Genomic DNA, 24,719 nt, shown 5'->3' with positions numbered 1-24,719 from the left:
TCAAACTCTAAATATTGTCAGAGCGTTTGATTATATTGGCTTTTTGTGATCTTGTGGTTGAGGATGATGACCTCTAGTGGTAACACAGAGAAAAGTAGTGGACCCAGGGTAGAGCCTTGTGGTACGCCATATTGAAATGTTTATATAGCACCAACAGCAGCTGGAAACCACTTCTGTTTTTGGAGCTGTTCACGCCACATTTTGGGCACACTATTTTCCAGAGCCTAAAGAAAGTTCAAGAGGCATTTTTACACTAAGTTAAGCCTACCAGACACAACATTCGAGGCTGTGACAGGCTACAATAAAATGTTACTTGTTGCCCCATTGAAATTTAAAGCTGATCTCACCGATCAATACTTTTAAAATGCAATACTTTATTATTTCACTGGTGGTATTTTCATTAACAGACATCTACCAGACCCATCTGATGATGCATGGAAGAACAATATCATTTAAAATATCATTATAACTTCTAGAAAATAAACAGTGATACTCTTGGCATCATAATTTTTGGAGGAAAGTGATAAATGTGTAGCTGACTGGTATGTTTACTAGTCCACAGTCTGATAATCACTATTGTATTATATTTATTATTGAATTTAATTGTATTAAATAAGTTTACAAAGCATGATACAGATTTTTGTTTTGTGTATGTTATTTCTCAGAGGTAGGTACATATAAAGATATGTATTTATATGTGGTCATTTCTAGATGTATATGATTGTATTTTTTAAATTTTTTCTTTTATATCATTCAAATATTTCACATTTAAATATTATTCTTATATTATTGATTTATTATTTTGTATTATTCTATTTTATTTTATAGTATTATTTTATGCTAGCATATTCAATGTCGTAATGAATAATGTGGAGCTGTATTTCATAACAACTAAACAAACAAAAACATTGCTTTCTCGTTAGCATCTCGTGGACTACAAAACTACTTTTTAAATTTTTTTTTCCAAACTTTATTGGAAAATATGTCACACAGGAAAAAAGGGGACCAAGTAATTATTATAATATTATTATATAATATATATACATTATACAGTATAATAGTTTTAGTATCAAAATATACTTAAAGTACCTGAAGTAAAAGTACTCATTATGCAGAATAATATATATATTATATTATTGTATTATAATTATTGATGAATTCATGTGTTCATCATGTTAATGTTGCTGCTGGTAAAGGTGGAGCTCATTTTAATTACTTTATATAGTGCTGGATAATTTAATCTATAATAATACATCAGCATTTATTAGTTGATTATATTTTATATTAATAATATTAAATAATAAAGTAAATCGTGCAATATTTATTTTTGAGATGTAGTGGAGTAGAAGTATAAAGTAATACAATGAAAATACTCAAGTAAAATAAAAGTTCCTCAAAATCTTGGGTAAATGTAAACTGTTTAAACTTTTTAAAGTCTAAAAAGTTAAAGGGACTGTTTGTAAGAATGCCAAGCAGGTGAAATATAGAGTGATATTGTGCTTTTAGCTGACGTGTGTCACCTCACTGTTTTGAGCGATGCTCCTTCATGTCTATGTAGCGCGAGCACAAGCGCGAGCAACAGGATGCTGACTTTCGTTGACTTAACGGCCACAGGTGTCGCTGTTAACAAGACATTTCTGATTCTTACAAACAGTCCCTTTAAAATGTAAACCACTTGTATGCAATATTATTTTTTTTACATGAAATAAATGAAGACATGAAGATAATAACATTTTTAAAACTGCAAATGGCATGAAGCAGGTTAATTAAATGTGTACAGAACATGTATTGTTATTGATAAGAGGAAGAGACCCAATACAACGACTACATATCCCACAATCCCCTGCTGCTGTCACTGACGTCACGCGGAGCCCGGACCCGGTGCCTCTGTTAGCAGAGCATCAGTGTCCGTTTCACCAACAACCAACAAAAAGACTCGTTTTTAAAGAGTCAGCGACGTTTTGTCGACGGCAGTGTTTCCGGGGACGTTATCACAGGTATGTTTATCAGCGAAGCGATGTGTACAAATGTAGTTTTTCATCCGAAGTTTGTAGTTTAAACGGGTTTAATGTTGAATGTTGGAAGTTGATCAAAGCTAGCTAGGTGGCTAACAAGATGGCGGCGGAACAATAACAAACACTCTGAGGAAGTGAAATGACCCGGATGTACCCCAGAAGCAGCCACGATAAGAGCTGTTTGAATCCTCTAAATGCTGAGGAAAGGAGCTTCAATGCTTCCTTTCTTACCTCCTTTAGCAGAGGACACACTGGAGCATCCTTTACCAAAGGAAAGGAGCTTCAAAGAGAAGCTTATCCTCTGCTAAAGGAGATAATAAAGGAAGCATTGAAGCTCCTTTCCTTCTGTAAAGGATGCTCTAGTGTGTCCTTTGGTAAAGGATGCTCCAGTGTATCCTCTGCTAAAGGAGATAATAAAGGAAGCATTGAAGCTCCTTTCCTTTGATAAAGGATGCTCCAGTGTGTCCTATGCTAAAGAAGAGGAGCTTCAATGCTTCCTTTATTATCTCCTTTAGCAGAGGACACACTGGAGCATCCTTTACCAAAGGAAAGGAGCTTCAATGCTTCCTTTATTATCTCCTTTAGCAGAGGACACACTGGAGCATCCTTTACCAAAGGAAAGGAGCTTCAATGCGTTCCAAATCGCATACTTTTTCTTTTTACTTTTAGTACATACTGCAGCTGTGTAGTGTTGCATGCAGTATGCATAACATTGCACCTTTAGTACGTACTGCGCGTTCCAATACCCATACTACCCTACTATTTAGTATGCCAGAAAAAGATTTAGTATGTCCCAATACATAGTATGTCAAATGCAGTATGCCAAAAATACCAGGATGTCCTACTACACCCAGTCACATTTTGCGGTATGTAATGGAAGAGAGCAGTTAAAACACCAAATACAGACTCAAACAGCTGGAAGAGAGCAGTTAACACACTAGATACAGACTCAAACAGCTGGAAGACAGCAGTTAACACCAGATACAGACTCAAACTGCTGGAAGACAACAGTTAACACCAGATACAGACTCAAACAGCTGGAAGACAGCAGTTAACACCAGATACAGACTCAAACTGCTGGAAGACAACAGTTAACACCAGATACAGACTCAAACAGCTGGAAGAGAGCAGTTAAAACACCAGATACAGACTCAAACAACTGGAAGAGTGCAGTTAAAACACCAGATACAGACTCAAACAGCTGGAAGAGAGCAGTTAAAACACCAGATACAGACTCAAACAGCTGGAAGACAGCACTAGTTTCTGGCTATTCTGACCCACAATCCTCTGTGCAGGGGATACATGAGCAAGAGGGTCAAAGTTCAAGGTGCAATGTTATGATGACGTAGTATGCATACTGCGTGAAACAGTACGTACTTTGTAAGTGCAGCTGCAGTACGTACTAGAAGTAAAAGAAAAAGGATGCGATTTGGAATGCATCCTCTGACTCACTTTAAAGTGGCAGGCGTGTGTTTAATGTTACTTAACAATACATTGCAACAGGGAATACATGTAGTTAGACATGTATTGGATGTAAGAAGCGGTGTTAATTTGGTGTACACGCTGCGTTTCAGGCAGCAGTCGGTAGGGATGACACCGCTGCTGCTGCTGCTGTCCGTTGGAGGAAGAGGAAGAGGAAGGAGGTGATGATGATGATGACATGCAGTTAGCTGGCTGGCTGGCTGGCTGGCGGACCGACGGACAGACTTGAGCCCACTGTGTCGTCCCACAACCAGAGCAGGATCCGGGACGACAAGAGGTGAAGATGCCGCGGAGAAAACAATCCAACCCCCAGCCAGTGAAATGTGAGTTTTACCTGCTGTCTTCCAGATGTTTGAGTCTGTATCTGGTGTTTTAACTGCTGTCTTCCAGCTGTTTGAGTCTGTATCTGATGTTTTAACTGATGTCTTCCAGCTGTTTGAGTCTGTATCTGGTGTTTTACCTGCTCTCTTCCAGCTGTTTGAGTCTGTATCTGATGTTTTAACTGATGTCTTCCAGCCATCTGGTGTCTAATGAGCTGCCTTTCTCTTTAAGAAACAGTCACAGAGAAGAACAACAAACAGCTGCTTCCTTGTGACACCAGTTGTTCTTTTCCGTGTAAAAGCCACTTTAATATATATATTCGATTTAAGTTTAGCCCAGGAGAGAGGAGGAAAGAGCCATGTGAAACGTTGCCTAACTGGTTGAACATATTGACATTGCAGGCTTCCTCATTGTCTAGCAGAGAGGAAGACTGTTGGAGACATGTTGTCCTTTAAGTAGATGTGTTTGTGTGCGTTATCTCATCCTGAATGTTTTGGCTCAGTTGGACTCCTCTCTTCCTCCTCTCTACTTCCTGTCTCCACTTCCTCTTCGCAGGCCTGTACCTGACCTCCCTCTTCTCCCTCCTCTCCTTCCCGTAGTTTCATCGCTTCCTGTTTGACTTCTCTCTATCATTCCCTTCCTCTTCTACATGTACATCACCTTTATCTACTCTGGGACAATCTTGTTATCTCATTTTGTCTCCATTGTCTGTGCTCAAGGTTTCATCTCATGGTGTCACCTGTGTGTGTTTATATGCACTTAACTAAAAATGTGTGATTAATCGCGATTAACTGTTTTAATCGATTGACAGAAGTCAATGTCAGAAGTGCATGAAAGCGTCATGTCTCTGCTTCTCATGATCATCCCTTCTTTTAACTCCTCTTCCTTTTCCTGACTATCTCCGCCTCATTCCTCTCCCACCAACTCTTCCTCCTCTGCACTTATCTCATCCTCACTGATTTCCTTCGCTGTCTCCTCTTCTCTTCACTTTACTCTCTCGCTTCCTCTCCACCTCCTTTGTCTATTTTCTTCTGACCAGTTTTTCTGTTACAGACTCAAACCAGCTTCTGCAGCCAAATGTTAGTCACGATTCCAGGTTTATGTGCCAAAATACAACTCTTGCTTTACTTGGTCACAAAAGTAGGCCAATAAATATTAAAAATCTCTTTATATATTTTGCTTTTTTGCTTTATATAGCAGTAAGACAGACACCCAAACCTTTTTAAAGCTCTCAAATGGAAATATAATTATTGTTTTAGTCAATATGAAAAACAGGAGGCAGGATCTCACTCAGTCTCACTCTCACATGTTTGTATTTGCTGTGTAGGTAAAGTGTTTTGAAAGTATTTTTTATACAAGTAATAATGAGAAATGTTTTTGTGTTCAGTGGAGTTGGAGGGCGGGGCGGTGGTGTGCGATCCAGGCTGCCTGGTTCTGGAGAGCGACTTCCTGCTGAGCGGAGAGCTGGAGTTTGGAGACTCCGAGATCATGGGGCTGGATAGAGAGCCGGGTCAGTGACACATTGGATCGTACGATAGGTAGAAGATAACAAATACTGGAAAGTTTGGACTTCTACAAGACTTTTTGGCAGCGCTTGCCAGGTCAATCTATCAAAATAAAAGCTCAGTGTAATGGTTAAAAGATACTTTCAGTACAGTTATAAGACTTATAACTAACACCTGACTTTAAAAGAATATGAAAATGATCCCTTCCGTCATCGTGACAGCCATGTTGGTCTCCAATATCTACATCTGTAGTACCGGCCCTAATATAAGATTATAGTTTTTGAAAAAGCATTTTTTATCTGTTCAAAATGTACCTTAAAGGGAGATTTGTCTAGTTTTTAATACTCTTATCAACATGGGAGTGGGTAAATATGCTGCTTTATGTAAATGTATGTATATATTTATTATTGTAAATCAATTAACAACACAAAACAATGACAGATATTGTCCAGAAACCCTCACAGGTACTGCATTTAACATAAAACAATATGCTCCAATCATAACATGGCAAACTGCAGCCCAACAGGCAACAATAGCTGTCAGTGTGTCAGTTTGCTGACTTGACTATGACTTGCCCCAAACTGCATGTGATTATCATAAAGTGGGCATGTCTGTAAAGGGGAGACTCGTGGGTACCCATAGAACCCATTTACATTCACTGATCTGGAGGTCAGAGGTCAAGGGACCCCTTTGAAAATGGCCATGGCAGTTTTTCCTCGCCATCGTTTAGCGTAGGTTTGGAGCGTTATTTAACCTCCTTCTCTACAAGCTAGTATGACATGGTTGGTACCAATGGATTCATTAGGTTTTCTAGTTTCATATGATGCCAGTATCTTCACTCTAGCTTTAAAACTGAGCCCGCTGCAACCTAAAAATCACAACTTGCGTTAATGCGTTAAAGAAATTAGTGGCGTTAAAACGAATTTGCGTTACCACATTAACTTTGACAGCCCTAATAAATATATATATATATATACATTTGCATAAAGCAGCATATTTGTCCACTCCCATGTTGATAAGAGTATTAAATACTTGCCAAACCCCCCTTTAAGGTACATTTTGAACAGATAAAAAATGTGTGATTAATCGTGATTAAATATTTTAATCGATTGTCAGCCCTAAATACCATTTCAAGCCCTTGGAGCATCGCACACAATCGTTTACCAGGTGACGTCAGTCAAGTCTCTGAGGGTTTAGGGCTTAAGGCCTTAGGGGGGACATTGGGATTGGGTCGATGACTGATTTAAAAATAATATTTAGTTATACAAAAAAGTGTAAAAAAGTTATACATTCAGATATAACATGTAAAACACACACAAAAAAGGTATTTTGGTTGTTGTTTATGTAGTTTTACTAAATATAACTAAGCACAACATATGGTATGGGGAAAAAAAGGTTGAATATGTTTTGTCACCGTTAAATCTCCATATATGAACGTTGTCTTTTTTGTGTTCTTCTTCAGGTATGACGGTCTTCTCTCTGAGCGTTGAGGACGATCCTTCAACACCAACAGACTCCACCTTCCCATCTTTCCTCTCCTGTAAAGGATGTGGTCAACTTCTGGGAGACACACCTCTGGGGCCAGGTTTAGATCTAGGTAAGATCTAAGCATCTCATCAGGACAGAAATAAGCACTCTGTGTATGAAAGATATGATCACAAGCAGACATTCATTTATCCACAAGAAGAATCTCTAGAGCTTTCCTTGTATATTATTTTGCTTCTCAGTATTTGTAAAAGAAGAAATTATAGTTTTTGGCTTTATATATTATGTTATAACTTTGAGATCTCTACTCAGATTTAAAGTTGAATAATGTACCAATAAAGAGCTGCTCACATAAAATTCTCATATATAATGTGATTTATTTTGTTCCAGGTATGGGCTTGGACCTGGGGGCGGAGCTTTATTGCCTGACCTGTGAGGAGGGCCTCCAGCATGAGGCCTCCATCGACCCCTCTCAGGTGGAGGGGTTGATGGAGGCTGACCGATCCTTCAGTGCTGACTCCGACAGGAAGAGGAGAAGTGTAGGTAAGACAGACGGAGCAGGTGACATCCCTTCTAAACTGTACTCCTGCTCGCTGTGCGCCTTCACCTCGCGCTACTCCAACCACCTGAAGCGCCACATGAGGACCCACGACGGCCATAAGCCATACCGCTGCCCCGTCTGCCACTACGCGTCGGCCCAGCTCGTCAACCTGCAGCGTCACGCCCGCACCCACACCGGGGAGAAGCCGTACCGCTGCCACCAGTGCAGCTACGCCTGCAGCTCCCTCGGCAACCTGCGGCGCCACCAGCGGATGCACACGCAGGAGAGACCACAGAGGAGGGAAAAGGAGAAAAGACGAGGGAGGAGGAAAAGAGCAAATGTTGAAACAGAAGAAGGTAAAAACACCTGCATCATACAATCACACAAAGATTTGTTAATCGTTGAAACACCAGTAGTGAAGGAATTAAGGTTGCTTCTAATGATTACCCTCATTATTGATCGTTCTGTCCATTCTCGGGCCTTAAAGCAACGTCTTCAGATTAGGGCTGCAATTAGCTATTATTTTCATTATCGATTAATCTGCAGATTATTTTCTTGATTAATCGTTTGGTCTATGAAATGTCCATTTCAGTTTCTGAAAGTCCAAGGTGATGTCTTTAAATGTCTTGTTTCTTCTGTCCAGAACCACAAGATATTAAGTATAATATGAAATAACACAGAGAAAAGCAAGAAATCTCCGTATTTGAGGGTCTGAAAACAGCCTTTTCTGCCATTTTTGCATGAAAAATATCGGCTCGTCGATGCAGTTCTACTTCAGATGTCTTGTTTTGTCCAACCAACAGTCGAAAACCAGAAATATTAAGTTTACAACGATACAAGACAGAGAGTTTGGAGAAGCTGCAACCAGTTTTTGCATTTTTGCTTCATAAATGACGTTAATGATTAATCAGGTATCAAATTTAGGTAATTACCACAGCAGAAAGGTCTTTTTGTTGTCGGTATTCAATCAAACATCTCTGTTAGAAGCCACGTTTGCTTCTCTCCAAGAATTATTTATATGTTTATTAAGTTATTAAGTTTGGTTAGATTATAAAGATGTAAAGACTCAGATCTTAGAGATTATTTTGTCGTACATACTGTTTACTTTTCTATTCCATGCTCTTAATTTATAGCTTTTTTAAAGGTGTAAACAAGCAGTTGGGCTCAATTTGTCAAATGTAAATGTTGGATCTCCCTGCACTCAACACTTTTTGTTTTTAGCCTACAGGCGAGCATTTTAATTTTGCAAGCAGAAAAGAGGAACCAACAAGTCGAAACTGAAAGAGATTAAAAAATGAGGAAGAGGAGTGCTTATCGACCTGAAACTTACCTCAGCTGAATTCAGCAGCATCAGAAGACCAATTTTACATTTAATCTTTTACAGTTGAGCTGATAATTATTCAGAATAACGGCGAGAAACGGTAACTTAAACTGATTCACGTACAAGGTGCCACTAAGGAAGTCAAACCATCACAGGAAATGAGGGGATTTTTTTATATTTAGAGATGAGTATATAAGAAGAAGTAAAAGGAGGAAGTTTGAGCTTGAGGTGGAAGATAAGTTTCTTATTATCTGTAAAAACTGCAGTATGACACTTTTAGGGCTATTCTTAGGCAGGTTTTCTAATGTTTTCATGGTTAAATGAAAGAATATGCTAAGTAGAATTTGAGACCAGACTTTCGTTTTCTAAGTAAATAAATGTTATTCTCTCTCTCCTCTTCATACAGTAGTATCAGACCTGACCCTGCGAGTGTCCCAGGACTCAGGTTACCTCCAGACGTTTGGGGGCCTCGGCTCTCCCTCTGCCCCGCTCCCCGTCCTCCTCTTCCCCCTGTGCTGCCGGATGTGTGGCCTCACCCTGGAGGAGGCCGACCTGGAGGGCGACAAGGCCGAGGGGGAGGGGGAGGGCGACGGAGGACAGGTACGTTTTCCTAAAGTTGTTTCTGTTTTTGTCATCGCTTGTAGAACATTTCTCCAAGTGGATTTTATGCTGAAAAAGTAGTGCAAAGTGTTTGTTTGTTTCCATAGCAACAAGTTATCTCTATGAGCCAACAGAAACACCTCAAACTTCCACATCACAGCCATCACGTTCCCAATTTATGATAATAATCACAATGCAATCAATTAGTTGTTTGAAAGTTCAGAGTGTCTTTCTCTGGAAGCCCAGTAAGAAATGAGGCAGATCAAGTCTTCTGCTCTAAAAGTGGCGAGACAGCGACAGATTTCATGTCCCCTCATGTCCTCACCTTTGACAGCGCTCTGTATTCATTTTCAGGTGTGTCGTCGTTGCTCGTTGGATCTGCTCTCCAAAGATGGATCCGGGTCTCCGTGCAGCCCGGCCGTGTCTCGGGGATCCCGGCGTGGTCAACGTGGCACCAATCTGTACCGCTGCCCTCACTGCCCCTTCCTGTCCCACTACCCCAACCACCTGGCCCGCCACGCCCACACCCACTCTGAGGAGAAACCCCACCGCTGCCTGCACTGCCTCTACACGTCCTCGCACCTCGACAACCTCAAACGCCACATGCGCGTGCACACGGGCGAGAAGCCCTACCAGTGCCCGTCGTGCAGCTACGCCTGCGGAAACCTCGCCAACCTGCGGCGACACGAGCGCATCCACTCAGGCGCCAAGCCGTTCCACTGCGGCGTGTGCGGCTACTCCTGCAACCAGAGCATGAACCTGAAGAGGCACATGCTGCGGCACACGGGCGAGAAGCCGTACGCCTGCGCCGAGTGCGTCTACACCACGGGCCACTGGGACAACTACAAACGCCACCAGAGGAAACACGGACACAACACGGACAGCTGGGACAAACACGCACCCATCAATGGCCTCAGCTGGGGCAGAGACACTCAGGAGAGCCAGAGTCAGGGACAGGAACACAGTTAGATACTGTGTGTGTGTGTGTGTGTGTGTGTGTGTGTGTGTGTGTGTGTGTGTGTGTGTGTGTGTGTGTGTGTGTGTGTGTGTGTGTGTGTGTGTGTGTGTGTGTGTGTGTGCGCGTGTGTGTGTGTGTGCGCGTGTGTGTGTGTGTGTGTCTGAGCGAGAGAGTGTGTGTTAATGTGTGTTGTATACACTGGTGAACCTCCAGCTCAGGTTGGAGTTAAACTCAGGTGCCTTTGACAGGCTGAAAGACTGTAATACTGCACTGACTTTATATAGGGGCATTAATATATGTGTGTGTGTGTGTGTGTGTGTGCTGCATATACAAACTCACATCATACACACACTTTGAATCAGTGACAGTGCGTCACTCTTTTCTTCAGTAAATGCAGTCCAGACTTCTGATCTGTCACAGTGTGACTTTCTCTAACTGTGTGACATGAAGCCAGTCTGAATCTGCTGAATTGAAATGTTTATTTTTTTTCCTCGACAGATGATCTATATTTTGTAAATGTGGGTGCATCGTTGTCTCACAAGCTTTAAGTTAATTTGAGTAAATCTGGGTGTTTTGTTTTTGTTAAATCAAGGAAAGATTGGACTCATTCCGTTTGTCAGTGTGCAGCTTTAGCTTGATTCCAGACCACTGAATCATTGTGATTGTTTCCCCAATCAGATCGTTCTAGGCCAGATTAACAGGGACGCCATTTTACTACGTCGCTAACTATATTAATGAAAGATTGTGACTGAAAAATGGTGACAAGAAAGAAAATAACAACTCTTAAATCAACACATTTCTTCAGACATGACAAACTGCTCCAAACAACTGTGACTGCAACCGCACACTCACTACTGATTATTTATGACAAAACAATATAACCCTGAGTCTGTTATATTGAGAATAAAGTCATTATATTATGAACTTTTTATCTTAGAATTATGACTTTATTTTCATGACATCATGGACTTTTCTCACTTAAAATCACAACTTTGCCCCAGATTATTTGATGTGGAGCCTGAAATATCCTGGAATTTGGAGACCTTTATTCCAGACAAGGAGACTGCTAAGCTTGTGATCATTTTTCTTAGGAATTCAGAGGATATTATAGCTTGTTTCAGCCGATTTACCTCTCAGACATCAACAATTCAGGGAACAATAGAAAGAATGTAGTCATGAAAGAACTCTTAATTTTATTAAATCAAACATTAAAATCCTGGTCTTTATTTCAGACAGAAAACTTTCAGGCTCAAACTCTCAAACACACTTTCTTCAGGCATTATTACTCGTGGGTTAAATAAGCTATCAGATCAAGAAGCTTTCATTCAAATCCAGGCTCATTTTAAATCAAATCTAAATGTCAAAACTGTGAATTTATTAGGCTGCGAATATAATATTGGAACAAACAAAGCTGGCTGGAAAATATGTCAACGTTCAAAAGCTGAATTTCTGCCGGAAATATGAAAGCTAAAGCCGTAAGACTGTTTGACAGGAACAGTTCAATAATTTCCTTTCTTTCCTTAAACTAGAGGAGAAGGTCTTAATTCAGGATTAGCCTAGCTTAGCATAAAGACTTGAAGCAGGGGGAAACAGCTTGCCCGACTGTCCAAAAGACGACCAAACACCTCTAAAGCACTTTTTTTTTAAATTATTTTTGTTTGTTCGACCGGCACACCAAACAGAAATCAAAATGTGCATTGTGTTCACAGTGAGGTTGCCAGGTTTGTTGTTCACAGTGCCTTCATACCAATAATAAAACAACTCTTGACTGAAGCTACTTCCTCTTTTCATGCTCTCTGTTTAGGAAACACCTGCTCCACACGCCCAGAGGTGGAGGGACGAGGACGCTGAGGGACTCATGGTGCACAAAAAAATGCAGAAATGTCACCATGTACCCAAAACCAATGAGTCTTGATAATGTGTAGGTGTGGTAGAGGGTGATGGGAGCAAGGTCAGTCTACTGTGACTGTGACACACTGATGATCTTCAGTATCACATCAGTACAGCCTGTATGTAAAGCAGATGGAGTTCCTGTGTTGTGTGGATTTAGTTTCAGAAGTGACAGCTACGGTAAATACCTAAACCCATGGGCCTGGTGAGTAGATTATTTCATCTATTATTGGATTTGTTTTAATGCAGAAATCTTTCTTTAAATTTAAAATGTTTATGTTTTGGTCCCCCTTTTAATTGCTGTATTAATGGTTAATAACTTGTTTATGAATGCTTTGTATATATAAGCCATTAGTAAGAAAGAAAACACTTGTTTTGTCTTTTTAGCTCTTCAATTCATCAGAAAGAGCACTAAATGCAGCGTTCAAACACGTACCTTACCTTCTGAAGAAAAAAAACAGATGTAAAGCATTTATACCAAAATGCATTGATTAATATTTAGTTTTTAATATAATATATATTTCATGAAAAAAAAAAGTCGTAAAAAAGCCATAGTATAGTATGTCGAAAATATTATTTATGAACAGGCTTCTCATTTTGTGTCCTCCCGCTCAGGTGAGTTTTTGTTGTGGTTACATAAAATAAAAACAATCAAATATTGAAGTTAAAAGCAGAGTCGACACTGAGGTCATGACCTTGATATTTTCAGTCATGACCTCAGAATATGTAGAATTCTGGGTACAGCTCTGGTATAAACTGTCATGAAGGATGAGGAATTTACATCAATGTGTGGTGTATTTGACTCAACAACCCTGCCACGATACAACAGGGAAGCTATTTTATCTTTTTGTCTGTTTGTCTCTGCAGAAACATTCCAACCCCAAGTTGTTCCCGGGGGACATCGTGGAGTATCCCAGGAACAAGTACTTCTCTCATTTCGCTGTGTACTACGGAGAGCGGGACGGCGTTCCCTACGTTGCTCACCTGACATGTCGAGGTTGGTGTTTTCTGCTCTGCTTACTTTGTCTTATTTCCTTTAAAACGAGTACAAGTATTCAATAAGGCAGGTTGCTGCACTATAATCAACACGATGAAACTTATTTGCAGAAAATTCTGTATATTTGAAACAAATTAAATAATGCGGTGGTTGATTTCTTCACTTGTTTCATAAGACAATAAGACTCAACATTGGACAATATTTACTTGATAATGAGATTTGAGGTATTAAAGTTTTGTCGGAAAGTGTTTCGAGGTGTAAAATAAAGATATTCCAGTGTGAATGAAACTTGTAAAGAAAGCAGGTTTTATTCTGTGTAATGTGACAGGAAGGAGGTTATTATCGTGGTTTATGATTTGTGGTATTATTGATCATTTTCATAGCAAAAGATGTTTTATTTCCTTTCTAAAAATGTCAATCTGCCATTAGAGTAAAAATATTTACTGTTATTGTTAATATCTTGTAAAATCAAGTTTAATTTTCTTCATCGTAGTGCAGCAACCGGCTCTATTCTTTTATGTCAAGATACTTATTTCTAGAAAATACTTGAAACAAGTTGATGATCTGTTTTATTCACCTCATACTCAGAGGGCGGGTTGGGGAATTTCACAGACAAATGTTAAGACTCTTTATCAGACTTTTTTATTTATACACCAGATTTTAAAACACTTCCATTGTGTTTGTTTGTCAGATTCAGACTCCAAGCTGCCGCTCTTTGGCCGAGCTCTGAGGTCAGAGGTCAAACTGGATCCACTGGAGCTGCTGGGGAAAAAATACAAGGTAACTCACGAGCAAAACATGTAATGATTTAATCAAATAAATGACGATGATGACAGAGTCTTTGTGGACGTCGCAGGTCAGCAACATGTTGGACGACTCGTTCTCGGCCAGAGACTTCCACGGCGTGGTGAAGCCGGCCATCGACGACTTGATGGGGCGCGAGGTGACGTTCGATATCCTGTTTCATAACAGCGAGCACCAGGCGACGCTCCTTAGATACGGAGTCAAGAAGTCTGAACAGGTCAGGGGACGAGGATGTTATTGGATTGTTTTTACTCTCTGTCTTTATTTATGCTGAAATAACATCAGCATCTTTTTCTACTTCAGTTTTCACATATTATAAATGTTTTCACCAGGTGTGCAGTCACCTAAATTTACCTTTCTTTCCAAATGTTTTGCATGTTTTTAATTGGTGCTGTTTGCTGTTGTTGCTAACCAATCAGCAAGCAAAGAGCCGTTGAAAAATTACAGAGAAAAACATGAGCAACAGAAAAGAAAAAAAAATCTAATTAGAGCCCAAAAAAGTTTGATCTTTCCTGGGTCCACTTCTCTTCAGTTTATTTATGAAACACTCACAAGAAGAGCAGGTTTTGGTAATAATCTTTTCTTTTATAGAACACTTTTCATCAACAAATACAATATGCAGATTAAAGATATACAGTATTTCTAAAGTTTTCACCCAGTCGTCGCAGTACTTTCAGTCTACAGCAGCATGGCAGGAGAACTTATATCTATCATTTAACAGAAGAAAACTAGTCAGAAGTTACATTTAAAGGGTAATGAATATCACACAGACAAGCCCACTTTATGAAAATCACATGCAGTATAAATGTGTTATTTTCTCCTATTCTAAAATGATGTGTTTGAATATTTCTGCATAATGGGGTCCATAAACAGTCTTGAAATACATAAATTGGGTATCACTGTAAAACTGAGACTCTTGTGGATCCAATGAGCCCAACTGTATATATATGTATCATGTGTGATGATGTTAGTCCCCATAGGAGCCATTTCATTGTAGTGAGACCATTTTTTGAAACTTGACCTCACTGTATAAAATGACCTGTGGTGACCTCTAGGATTTCACAGCCTCATGAAACTTTACAGCCACAAACTAGAGACCTAGAGCATTCAGAGGATGGATGGATCAAACTAGAGACCTAGAGCATTCAGAGGATGAATGGATCAGACTAGAGACCTAGAGCATTCAGAGGATGGATGGATCAAACTAGAGACCTAGAGCATTCAGAGGATGAATGGATCAAACTAGAGACCTAGAGCATTCAGAGGATGGATGGATCAAACTAGAGACCTAGAGCATTCAGAGGATGGATGGATCAAACTAGAGACCTAGAGCATTCAGAGGATGAATGGATCAGACTAGAGACCTAGAGCATTCAGAGGATGGATGGATCAAACTAGAGACCTAGAGCATTCAGAGGATGAATGGATCAGACTAGAGACCTAGAGCATTCAGAGGATGGATGGATCAAATTAGAGACCTAGAACATTCAGAGGATGGATGGCTTTCCTAGCAAGATTGACAATAAGGAGGTTTATGAGCAGTTTACACAACAGAAGTGCTCGCCATCCAATCGCCGAAAAAAATGCAATTCTTGCAGAAATCTCCAAATGTCAAAAGTTTTTGATCCCAAAACACAGCATGGCTTTTTCTATGGTGTTCCTCAAGCTCTAGGTGTCTTAATGTGGTATTTTGGAGGGATTATTGATAATTTTTTATCAATTCTCCAGTGGTAAAGAATTGTTAAATTTAGCACCAAATCTGTGTGATTGACTGTGATCAGATGGTATCAACCCACAAATTGCTGCAACAACGTATGAGACATAATAGAGCATGGGGATGGACATCGTATACTTCTATTATTATGTTCTTAGCCCTTATACACCAGAACATCTTGACACACAGTGCTGAGCTGCATCTTAAATTAATCTTCAGGTTCCCAGCTTTCAGATGATGTACACCACTACTATGTGACATCTACTGCTGACCTGCTATCTCCCCCTATAGACCCTGTACCTCCTTAAGAAAGACTAAAACGGCTCTACTGTGGGTCTCAGAGGGTTAAATTTGACAGGATTAAATTCACCCATAAATGCCTAAACAACCAGAATGCTCAGAGGCTCAGTGAGCTGTGAAAACATCTGTGTGTCTGTGGAGAACCAGTTCAGGAACAAGTTGGAAAAGAAGAAGAAAAACTTGATCAAATCTTTAGTTTTTTAAAGAACTAAATTAGACTTTTACTTCTGTGGGATTCTAAAAACTGTTCAAATAAAAACTGGAGATCAGTCTTTGGTCGCTGTGTATACGTCTGTTTAAATGTGTGTCTGTGTGTTCCAGATAGAGAGGATTTATGAACACATCATGCCGGCCTGGAAGAAGCTGTTTGAGGAGAAAAAACTGTGAAAACTGCTTTATGTTCAGTTCCCATCTCGACCACAGGAGGGCGACATCGTTCTCCTGATTTCAAGAAGAAGGTTACGTGATTAAGAGAAAAAGACATATTTTTTTAATAATAATTCAAGAAAAAGTTTGCGTATATATAGGAAAATAAATGTTTGGATTGGGTGGATTAGTTGCTAATGTTAAACTTTATTTCCAGAATAATTCAACTGGGTATTAGTGCTACTGTTGAGAAAAAATGTAAAAGTAATGATTCTGAGAAAAGGTCATATTACAAGAAAAAGTCGTAATATTTTACATAAATTAATTTGACAAGAAAAGGATAAAGTCATGATTTAACAAGATAATCTCTGTATATATTGTGACTTTTTTCTCAAAATATTTAGACTGTATTGTAGAAATCCTAAATATCCACATCTTTGTCCTTTTTAGGATTTTATTTTATATGTTCCTCTGTAATTTTTGCATGTATTTGTAATTGCTGCATATTTAATCAAATTGTTTTCAGCCAAAGATAAATGCTGCCTGCTAAACTTTGAACTAAAGAAGCTATAGTTCATAATTAAACAACTTCTTGGTTTCATTTATTTCAGTTTTAATTATCATTTTATCATCTCACTGTTCCTTTTCTTATTATTTCATTATTATAAAAAAAAAAGAAGTTTTAACAACTTTTTATTGTCAATCTTTACTTTACAAATAAAGTTATTGGGAGCGGTCGTACAATCTTTTGTCTTACATTGTCTTCTGTTTGGGTTTTCTGAAAAAAAAAATGTCTACATTGTTAAAAATCCAGAAACAACAACGAGCTCCTTCGCTGCAATTAGATACCTGATTTATTGATTATTGTTTTCTTTAAAATAAATGTTAGAAAATAGTGAAAATGTTCATCATAATTCAAAGAGGAAATCTTCAAATGTGTTATTTTGTCTGACCAACAGACCGTCTCCATCTTGGGTTTTGGCTGTTTTGAGGCCAACAGGAGGTTAGCATCTCCCTGGTTCCCTCCACAAAAAGCCAATGGGATTTTTATCAATGGATTTTGGATTATTGCAGAAAATGAGCTCTGTGGCAAACACACGTTTATGATACTTACACGTTTTGTTCATTAAGATAATCTCCACAAATGGACACCACTTTTATGATTCTTGAAGTGTGAATGCAGTCACCAGAAGTTAAAAGCTATCGTTAGGCAATAAACCAACTACACCACGGTCACATGAGCGTGAGTAAACACAACGAGGCTGTAAAGGAGGACGAGTTGGCGTTAGTAGTCTCATTTAGACACTTGTTAGTAACCGCCTTTTTAAAGACACGTAAAGGCTTCAAAACTCACAAGTGGGGTATTTTATATCGTAGAACAAAATGTTTAAATCTCTTCAGCTTGTGTTAACCACAGAACTTATTTCAGGCATCTAACTAAAAACCCATTCAATGAACCCATCGACTTTGAGACGTGGGAACAGGAAATGCCTCATTCCTGTAGCTCTCTATTAATTGACTAATATAATAATTCATTCATTGTTTCAGTTTTTGACAAAAGTTTTTAATTTTGCTCAAATCAGACACAAAAGCTCTTTAATTTATCATTTTTTCTTCTGACTTCATCCTCCCGCCTTCACAGTTTGGGTGCCACGGCAACGCCTCCGGCCTTCGTCAGTGTTTCTTTGAGCCACGATATCAGGATGCCGTTTGTCTCGGCTGGCCTTTCCATCTGAGTCCAGTGTCCACACTCCTCAATGTGTCCTCTGCTCAGGTTCGGGATCTGCAGTCCATAAACAGAGACGTCAGATTCATTTCCAGTACATCTACCATCACTACTGTCTTCAGGAAGGACTGATTGATAATCATGCTGCTGTTTTTGTTTTTCTCACCAGGTCCTCCATCCCCTTGGAGAAGGCCGGCAGCAGCACCTGGTCTTTACCTGTCGTCACCATCAGAGCAGGCATCAGCAGCTAACACACACACACACACACACACACACACACACAAAGTCAACCTTAAAAGCTTACATCATTTATGTGGATTAATCCGCCGCTGAAAATAGTCTGCTAAATAGATTTCTGCTAAATTCACCAAAAGTTAGTATTAGATAACGCCTCATTTACATATTTAAACATAACATTTGAGAAAACTTGTAATACATAATGTCAGTAATCAACTGGGGAAGTTTCATGGTGATATCTATTAGTTAAATGTTTTATCTTATTCACCTGTAGTGTCTATACAATCTATATCTTTAAAGGCCGTTTTCTCAAAGTGAGTTTTTCTCTCATACTTTGAGCCAGAAATCTTAAACTTACATCCACCAAACTTTCCAGTTTCATTCCTGTCTATATTCTGAAGGTTTTTACTGAATATTTTCCCAGGATGTGTATAAACCAGGTTTTAGTGTACATGTAGCTTTTTGTGCTCTGTAACGAACCTTTCCGGTGGGACGAGAGCACATCCACCTCCAGTTCAAATCCCCGTTTCGATACCAATTCAACGGCCTCCTGTGAAACGAACCAAAGATGATTATTGACTCACTGGAGAGTAATTCTCATTCTCATAATGATACAATTCCTTGTCGTTTTTTGCACAAAAACACCCAAAATGTTGACTACATCGGTCAAAATCCGGCTGCACCTAATGATTATTGTCTTTTTTTGATTATTTTGGTGGAAATAGAAGGTGACATAAGATAAGTTACATAATTTAGATATAATATTAACAGAAGCTGTACGTTGGATTTGGCCACCCGTGAAGATGATCGGCTCTGTATACTATATAAATATAAACGGCTCATTCTAAGGTAACGAAAACACACGATTGGTATTTTCAGGTGATTATACAATAGATAGATCCCCTGATCAGAATCAGAAATACAGTTGCTCTTGTAAGAAAATAGAAATAAAGGAGTATGTAGCATGTAAATTATATATATATATATATATATAATGCTACAATATAAACACAATATATTTAAAGAAATATAAGTAAGTACTAAAATAAAAATAAGAAAATGAGAATATTAAGAAATATGTACAAATATTTGCATGAAAACTTGCAAAATACATAAATAACCAGAGTGCAAATAAGTAAATAAAGAATGCTGAGAAGTGGGATCTATTAAATGTTAAATGCCAAAATGGTAAAATAAGAATTAAATAATAATATTTTGTGAAAAGTACAGTTTAAAGGCAATAATGACAGTATTGCACAAACAGTCAGTATCTGTTATCCATCACGGTGAATCTATCTTGGTAATCAATAAGAAAACCAATGCATGAATTCAGAGCTAAGGTTTTAGACCAACTTAAACATTTTCACACCTGGAAGCTTAAAATGTTAGTGAGAGGGTTGAGTTTTGGTGTGAATGAAATAGTGTGTTAGGTGTGCGACCTGAAGCCTCGCTCTTTGTACTGGCTGACGTAGTACTGCAGGTCGGCCTCCGTCAGCATGCAGCTGCGGGGAATCTGCTCCGGCAGACCCACAAAAAGACCACCTGTGACACCACACAGACAGCACAGGTCAGTGGTCACTTTACTCTCAAAAGTGCCTTTAAGACGTGATATTCACCTCGAGCACAGACTCCTGCAGTGCTGAGAGCAGGACGCCTCTCCTGAGAGAAAAACATGGATTTATTAGTCTGTTTTCTACCGCTACACGCTGGATATCATGTGTGTGTGTGTGTGTGTGTGTCCTCACCGCTTCAGCACTGCTGAAAAAGAAAATCTTGAACGTCCTCTCCAAGTCTTTCTCCAGCTCGGCCTCTGCTACGCCCTGCAACACACACACACACACACACACACACACACACACACACGTTTACAGTTTGTATTATGCTTTATTGTCACGTGCACAGAGAAACAAGAAATACTTGAAGGAGTGGTTCACTGATGTGTTTATTTAAAGCACACAAGTAAAAGTACTAATCCCACACTGTGAGGATACTTCACTAAAAGTACTGCATTCAAAACCTCAAGTAAAAGTACTAATCCCACACTGTGAGGATACTCCACTACAAGTAAAAGTACTGCATCCAGAACCTTACTACAGTGAAAATCAACACATCTGGAGATACATGTTTTTCGCTGGACAGGAAGAGTATATAAAACTGTAATCTGTAAAAATGTACTGCAGTAAACAGTTCAGTACTTAACTCTGAGATGTAGTGGAGTATGAGAGTAAATGAGTATGAAGCTGCACCTGAAAGCTCACCTGTATAAGCATGTTAGCGTGTAAGCATGCTGCAGGCAGACTTACAGGTTTTTGGAAGTAGAGCTGGTAATCAAATATGGGAACAGCCTTCAGTTTCTCTGCTGGACTTACAGAAGGATCCGCACGGAACAGAGGAGTGTTCAGAGACGCCACAGCCCTTCACACACAACAACAAACCCGTTGTACTACACTATAAAGTATCTGAGTACCACTGAATATCTCTCTGTGTGTGTGTGTGTGTGTGTGTGTGTGTGTTCACCTGACTCTCTCAGGGTAATACTGAGCCATGGTCCACACCAGAGCACCGCCCCAGTCGTGACCCACCAGGGTGACCTGTGGCATCGACTGCAACATGGACAACAAATAAAGTGAGAAAACCATCTGCATCTGCAATCTGAAGTTTGTTGTCAAATTGCAATGAACTACATAGAAACGTACATACATTATTATATATTACATTATTAAATAATGCCAATGTTTCATCATTTAATCTAACATGAATTACTGTGTGTTGTATGTTATTTACTCACCATTTTGTCCATAAATGTGATTAAATCCTGGAGAAAAACATGTTTTATGGCATTTAATATTATTCTATGTAAACATAATTAAATAGTACATGTCTTACTGCAAATTAAGTTGCATGACTGTAACAATAACAAACATTGGTAGCAAGTCAGCTTAAATATAATTCAAACTGTCTTCATGATGGTATGCCTTTGGGAGATGGTTTGTTATCCTTGATGAGGATGTAAAGTGTAGGGAGCACAATCATCCTCAACACCTAATGTCTGTTTCTTTAAATATTTGAGTAGTTTTTACCTTGCAAAGCTGCTCCTGAGAATATTCCTCTATGTCTGTGAGTGGAAACACAACCGTTAAAGTATGAATTTACTGTTTCATTCTTCCATGAAAAACATGTGTTAAAATGCAGCAGGGGAAGAAGTATTCAGATCCTTTACTTCAGTAAAAGTACTGATACCACACAAGTTAAAGTCTTGCATTCAAAACCTTACTTACAGTAAAAGTAGTATTATTATTATAATCCCAGTTTATTCTCAACACTTTGACTTAATCTTGAAATGGTATTTTGACTTTATTCTTGACATTTCAACTTAACTCTCGAAATGCTAAATAAATAAATAAAATCCTCCTCCTCTCGTTTATGCCTGGCCCTATAATACTCTTCCGTATTCCTTTGAGTATGTACCCAATGTAGTTTATCTCTTGATTATTTCTAAATAATTATTACGGTGCTCTTTGTTTGGTAGCTCACCTGGGGGTGCTGTGGACTCTCCGTATCCCTTCATGTCCAGAGCCAACACCCTGAATCCTGCTGCTGCCACGGCTGGGATCTTCCAGAGACAGAGAGGAGGACGTTCATCTTAAAAATAACTGTGAGCATGAATGTAGTATTTGTCTTTAGCAGTGTTGGGATGTTACCTGGTACCTCCAGGAGTACCAGCTCTCAGGGAAGCCGTGACACAGCACAACTGGTGGACCTGAGCCCATTTCAACATAATGAGTCCTCACACCAGGCTGACACACACACACACACACACACACACGCACACACACACACACACACACAAAGAGGAATTATTATTACTAATGTCTCAAGAAAATCCCATTTAAACTGTGTGTTACTTCCATGATTTCCTAAAGAGATATCAGGTGTTGACACTGATGCAGATTATTACCCTGATGGTGACGTATCCATGAGACACTTCATCAGGTCTGCAGGATGCTGGAGGACTCTCTGCTCCAACAGCCTGAAACACATATTCACGTTTGGATGTTACCTTGCTAATGTTAGCCCAACAGCTGTCTGAGGATTTAGGTAACAACATGACCTTTCCTCCAGCACCAGCTGATGTTTAGTTCATATTCTTTTCCTGCATCACCACTATGTTAGCTTTATTTTTATATTTTATAAATTACATTCAAGGCTGCATTTATTCATCATTTTGGATGCAATGTTTTTTATTTGTTTTTGTTTGTATCCAACGTCCAGAAGTAAAAGATAAAACTGTTCTGGTCCACACCTGAACTCCAGTAAAGTTGGCCAGTTTGTTCAGAGCGTCATCCAGATTTTCCACCAAGATGGCCTTCATTCCCGCTCCCTCTGCTGCCTTCACACCTTCCTCATCTGCATCCAACCACAGAGCCTGAAAGGAGACGGACATGCTGGACATACTGTTCTGATTGGAGTTTACCTCTAGTCTAATTCAACATCCAAGTTCAACAGTATTCTCCCATCATGCAACACTGTGGGGACAGTACGATATACAGTCTACCTGTTGTGATGTCACTCCCAGGTGCTGCAGAGCGGAGCTGAACATGGCGGGCTCTGGGACCATGTGACCTGAGCGGCAGGACTGGAGGACCAGGTCAAAGTGGCCGCCCAGCAGAGAGAGGAGGCGGGCTGGACCGTCTCCAGCCACGCCGTCATCTAGCCAGTGATTGGCCAGAACAGCTGTCAGTAGCCCTGATGGGACGGGAGGAAAAAGCCTTGTATTTACATTATCTACAGATTTATGAAGAATCATGTAAAAGGTTTTGATGCAAACAATTAAAAGGAAAACTTCAGCTTTCGTAAGTCTGCTAAAAGATTTAGTTAGAGGCCCACGGGCCGCTTTCACTGCTCTATGTGTTTTGGGTACAGATTCAGTGATTGCACGTGTGTACCACTGTGACGCAGGCTGGCAGCGGTCTTCAGCACGGCTGGTTGGACGTCCATCATCACCGCTCTGAGCTCCTCCAGCAGGCCTCTCACTGACCAATCAGACGGCAGGGTCACACCCTTGACCTCGGCCTCCTTCACACACTCTGCCCCGAAGGCTGGGATCATCTACACACACACACACACACACACACGCGCGCACGCACGCACGCACGCACGCACACACACACACACACACACACACACACACACACACACACACACACACACACACACACACACACGCACGCACGCACGCACGCACGCACGCACACACACACACACACACACACACACAGATAAACACAGATTCAAGGATGAAGGAGGCAGTAAAGGGGCCCAGGAAAGGTTTCATATTCAGCCACCATCAGTGACAGAAACAAGTGAAGTGAAGCAGTAAATCAAAAGTAGATTATTTTATAGTTCATGACATGACACACCTGAGAAAGGGTCATCTGACCTCTCTCTGCCCGGCTCATGGCACCGTCCTTCTGGGACGCCACGCCGGACAGAAAACCACTGAAAAGCACAGAGAGACATGATTAAAGACATTTAAACATGAATACGTCTGTAATACGAGTCTACATGGTGACATTAAAGGGAAGTTAAACATAAACAAACAAACCCTAGTCTCATAGGGTGTCACTAGGCTGACCGGATCCAGACAAACCAAATGTGGGACAATGTGGGACAATGTGGGACAATGTGGGACATGGGTTGCATATAGTTGCCCTCATGAAAAACTAGTATACTTCAAGTTTATTTTATGAAGTATACTTAAGTAAAGTTCAAGTATATATTTCCCAGGTATACTTTATGTAGTAGTTAATACTTCTTGGAACTAAATTGGCCACTTTTTAGTTTATAAAAGTATACTTTTTAAGTGTACTTTTAAGTGTACTTTTAAGTGTACTTTAAGTGTATGAATAGTAAACTTTGAGTACACAACTAGTTTACAACTAAGTTTTACTTTGTACTGCAACTATACTATAAGTATAATGATAGTTTACTAGTTTTATACTTGTAGCCCACTTTTTAGCTTATGAGTACACTGTAAAATATACTCTCAGTAAACTATTAATTTACTTTATAGTTTAGTTTTCACTTAAAGTACACATAAAAGTATACTTTTATAAATTAAAAAGTGGGTCAATTTAGTCCAAAGAAGTATTAAAGTAGTATATTTAAAGGTATACTAGTATACTTATTACATAAAGTATACTTGGTAAATATATACTTGAAGTTTACTTAAGTATACTTAATAAATAAACTTGAAGTGTACTACTTTTTGGTAAGGTTTTTTTAACAGTGCACAGATGTTGCGTAACAGCCGTCTCTCTCCTTACCCTGGCAGGTTATGCAACTCCTCCAACTTGTGGAAAACGTCATGAGGTCTGGAAGAGACAGCAACTCCCCAGAAGTTGAACAAGATGGCTTTCTTCTCAGCCATCTCTTCTGACCTGAGTGAAAGGATCTT

General features: G+C 39.6%; 3 protein-coding genes across 6 annotated transcripts; 2 read left to right on the top strand and 1 right to left on the bottom strand.

Moving 5' to 3' along the window:
* The first annotated feature begins 1,853 nt into the window (after nt 1–1,853).
* On the top strand, nt 1,854–12,005 carry LOC119483662 (zinc finger protein 513-like). Of its 3 annotated transcripts, none has more exons than XM_037762017.1 (8): nt 1,854–1,997; nt 3,590–3,820; nt 5,206–5,328; nt 6,786–6,920; nt 7,199–7,705; nt 9,077–9,270; nt 9,625–10,260; nt 10,371–12,005. In XM_037762017.1, exons 2-7 carry the CDS (start codon nt 3,781–3,783, stop codon nt 10,237–10,239), a joined length of 1,614 nt encoding a protein of 537 aa, XP_037617945.1. In that variant the 5' UTR covers nt 1,854–1,997; nt 3,590–3,780; the 3' UTR covers nt 10,240–10,260; nt 10,371–12,005. The 3 variants fall into 3 exon arrangements, with proteins under 3 accessions (XP_037617945.1, XP_037617946.1, XP_037617944.1); XM_037762018.1 differs by having other exon boundaries at nt 9,625–10,266; XM_037762016.1 differs by having other exon boundaries at nt 9,625–10,284; nt 10,389–12,005.
* A 74-nt stretch (nt 12,006–12,079) lies between these two features.
* plaat1l (phospholipase A and acyltransferase 1-like) lies at nt 12,080–16,898 on the top strand. Of its 2 annotated transcripts, XM_037762020.1 has the most exons (5): nt 12,080–12,323; nt 12,986–13,115; nt 13,807–13,895; nt 13,972–14,136; nt 16,255–16,898. In XM_037762020.1, exons 1-5 carry the CDS (start codon nt 12,315–12,317, stop codon nt 16,318–16,320), a joined length of 459 nt encoding a protein of 152 aa, XP_037617948.1. In that variant the 5' UTR covers nt 12,080–12,314; the 3' UTR covers nt 16,321–16,898. The 2 variants fall into 2 exon arrangements, with proteins under 2 accessions (XP_037617948.1, XP_037617947.1); XM_037762019.1 differs by lacking the exon at nt 12,080–12,323 and having other exon boundaries at nt 12,337–13,115.
* A 943-nt stretch (nt 16,899–17,841) lies between these two features.
* On the bottom strand, nt 17,842–24,718 carry LOC119483660 (bifunctional epoxide hydrolase 2-like). The gene is made up of 18 exons (XM_037762014.1): nt 24,589–24,718; nt 23,683–23,761; nt 23,209–23,371; nt 22,818–23,008; nt 22,566–22,688; nt 22,221–22,292; nt 21,964–22,059; nt 21,797–21,875; nt 21,343–21,377; nt 21,051–21,077; nt 20,780–20,865; nt 20,566–20,677; nt 20,008–20,082; nt 19,879–19,921; nt 19,702–19,804; nt 18,743–18,812; nt 18,192–18,272; nt 17,842–18,082 (listed from the first exon to the last, which is right to left on the bottom strand). The coding sequence occupies exons 1-18, from the start codon at nt 24,690–24,692 to the stop codon at nt 17,936–17,938; spliced, it is 1,686 nt and encodes a 561-aa protein (XP_037617942.1). The 5' UTR covers nt 24,693–24,718; the 3' UTR covers nt 17,842–17,935.
* Nucleotide 24,719: the final 1 nt, after the last annotated feature.

The sequence above is a fragment of the Sebastes umbrosus genome, chromosome 24 (genome assembly GCF_015220745.1).
Source record: "Sebastes umbrosus isolate fSebUmb1 chromosome 24, fSebUmb1.pri, whole genome shotgun sequence".
NCBI classification, from domain to species: domain Eukaryota; kingdom Metazoa; phylum Chordata; class Actinopteri; order Perciformes; family Sebastidae; genus Sebastes; species Sebastes umbrosus.
Note: the sequence above shows the minus strand (reverse complement) of the source record. Positions and strands in the feature narration are given on the sequence as shown.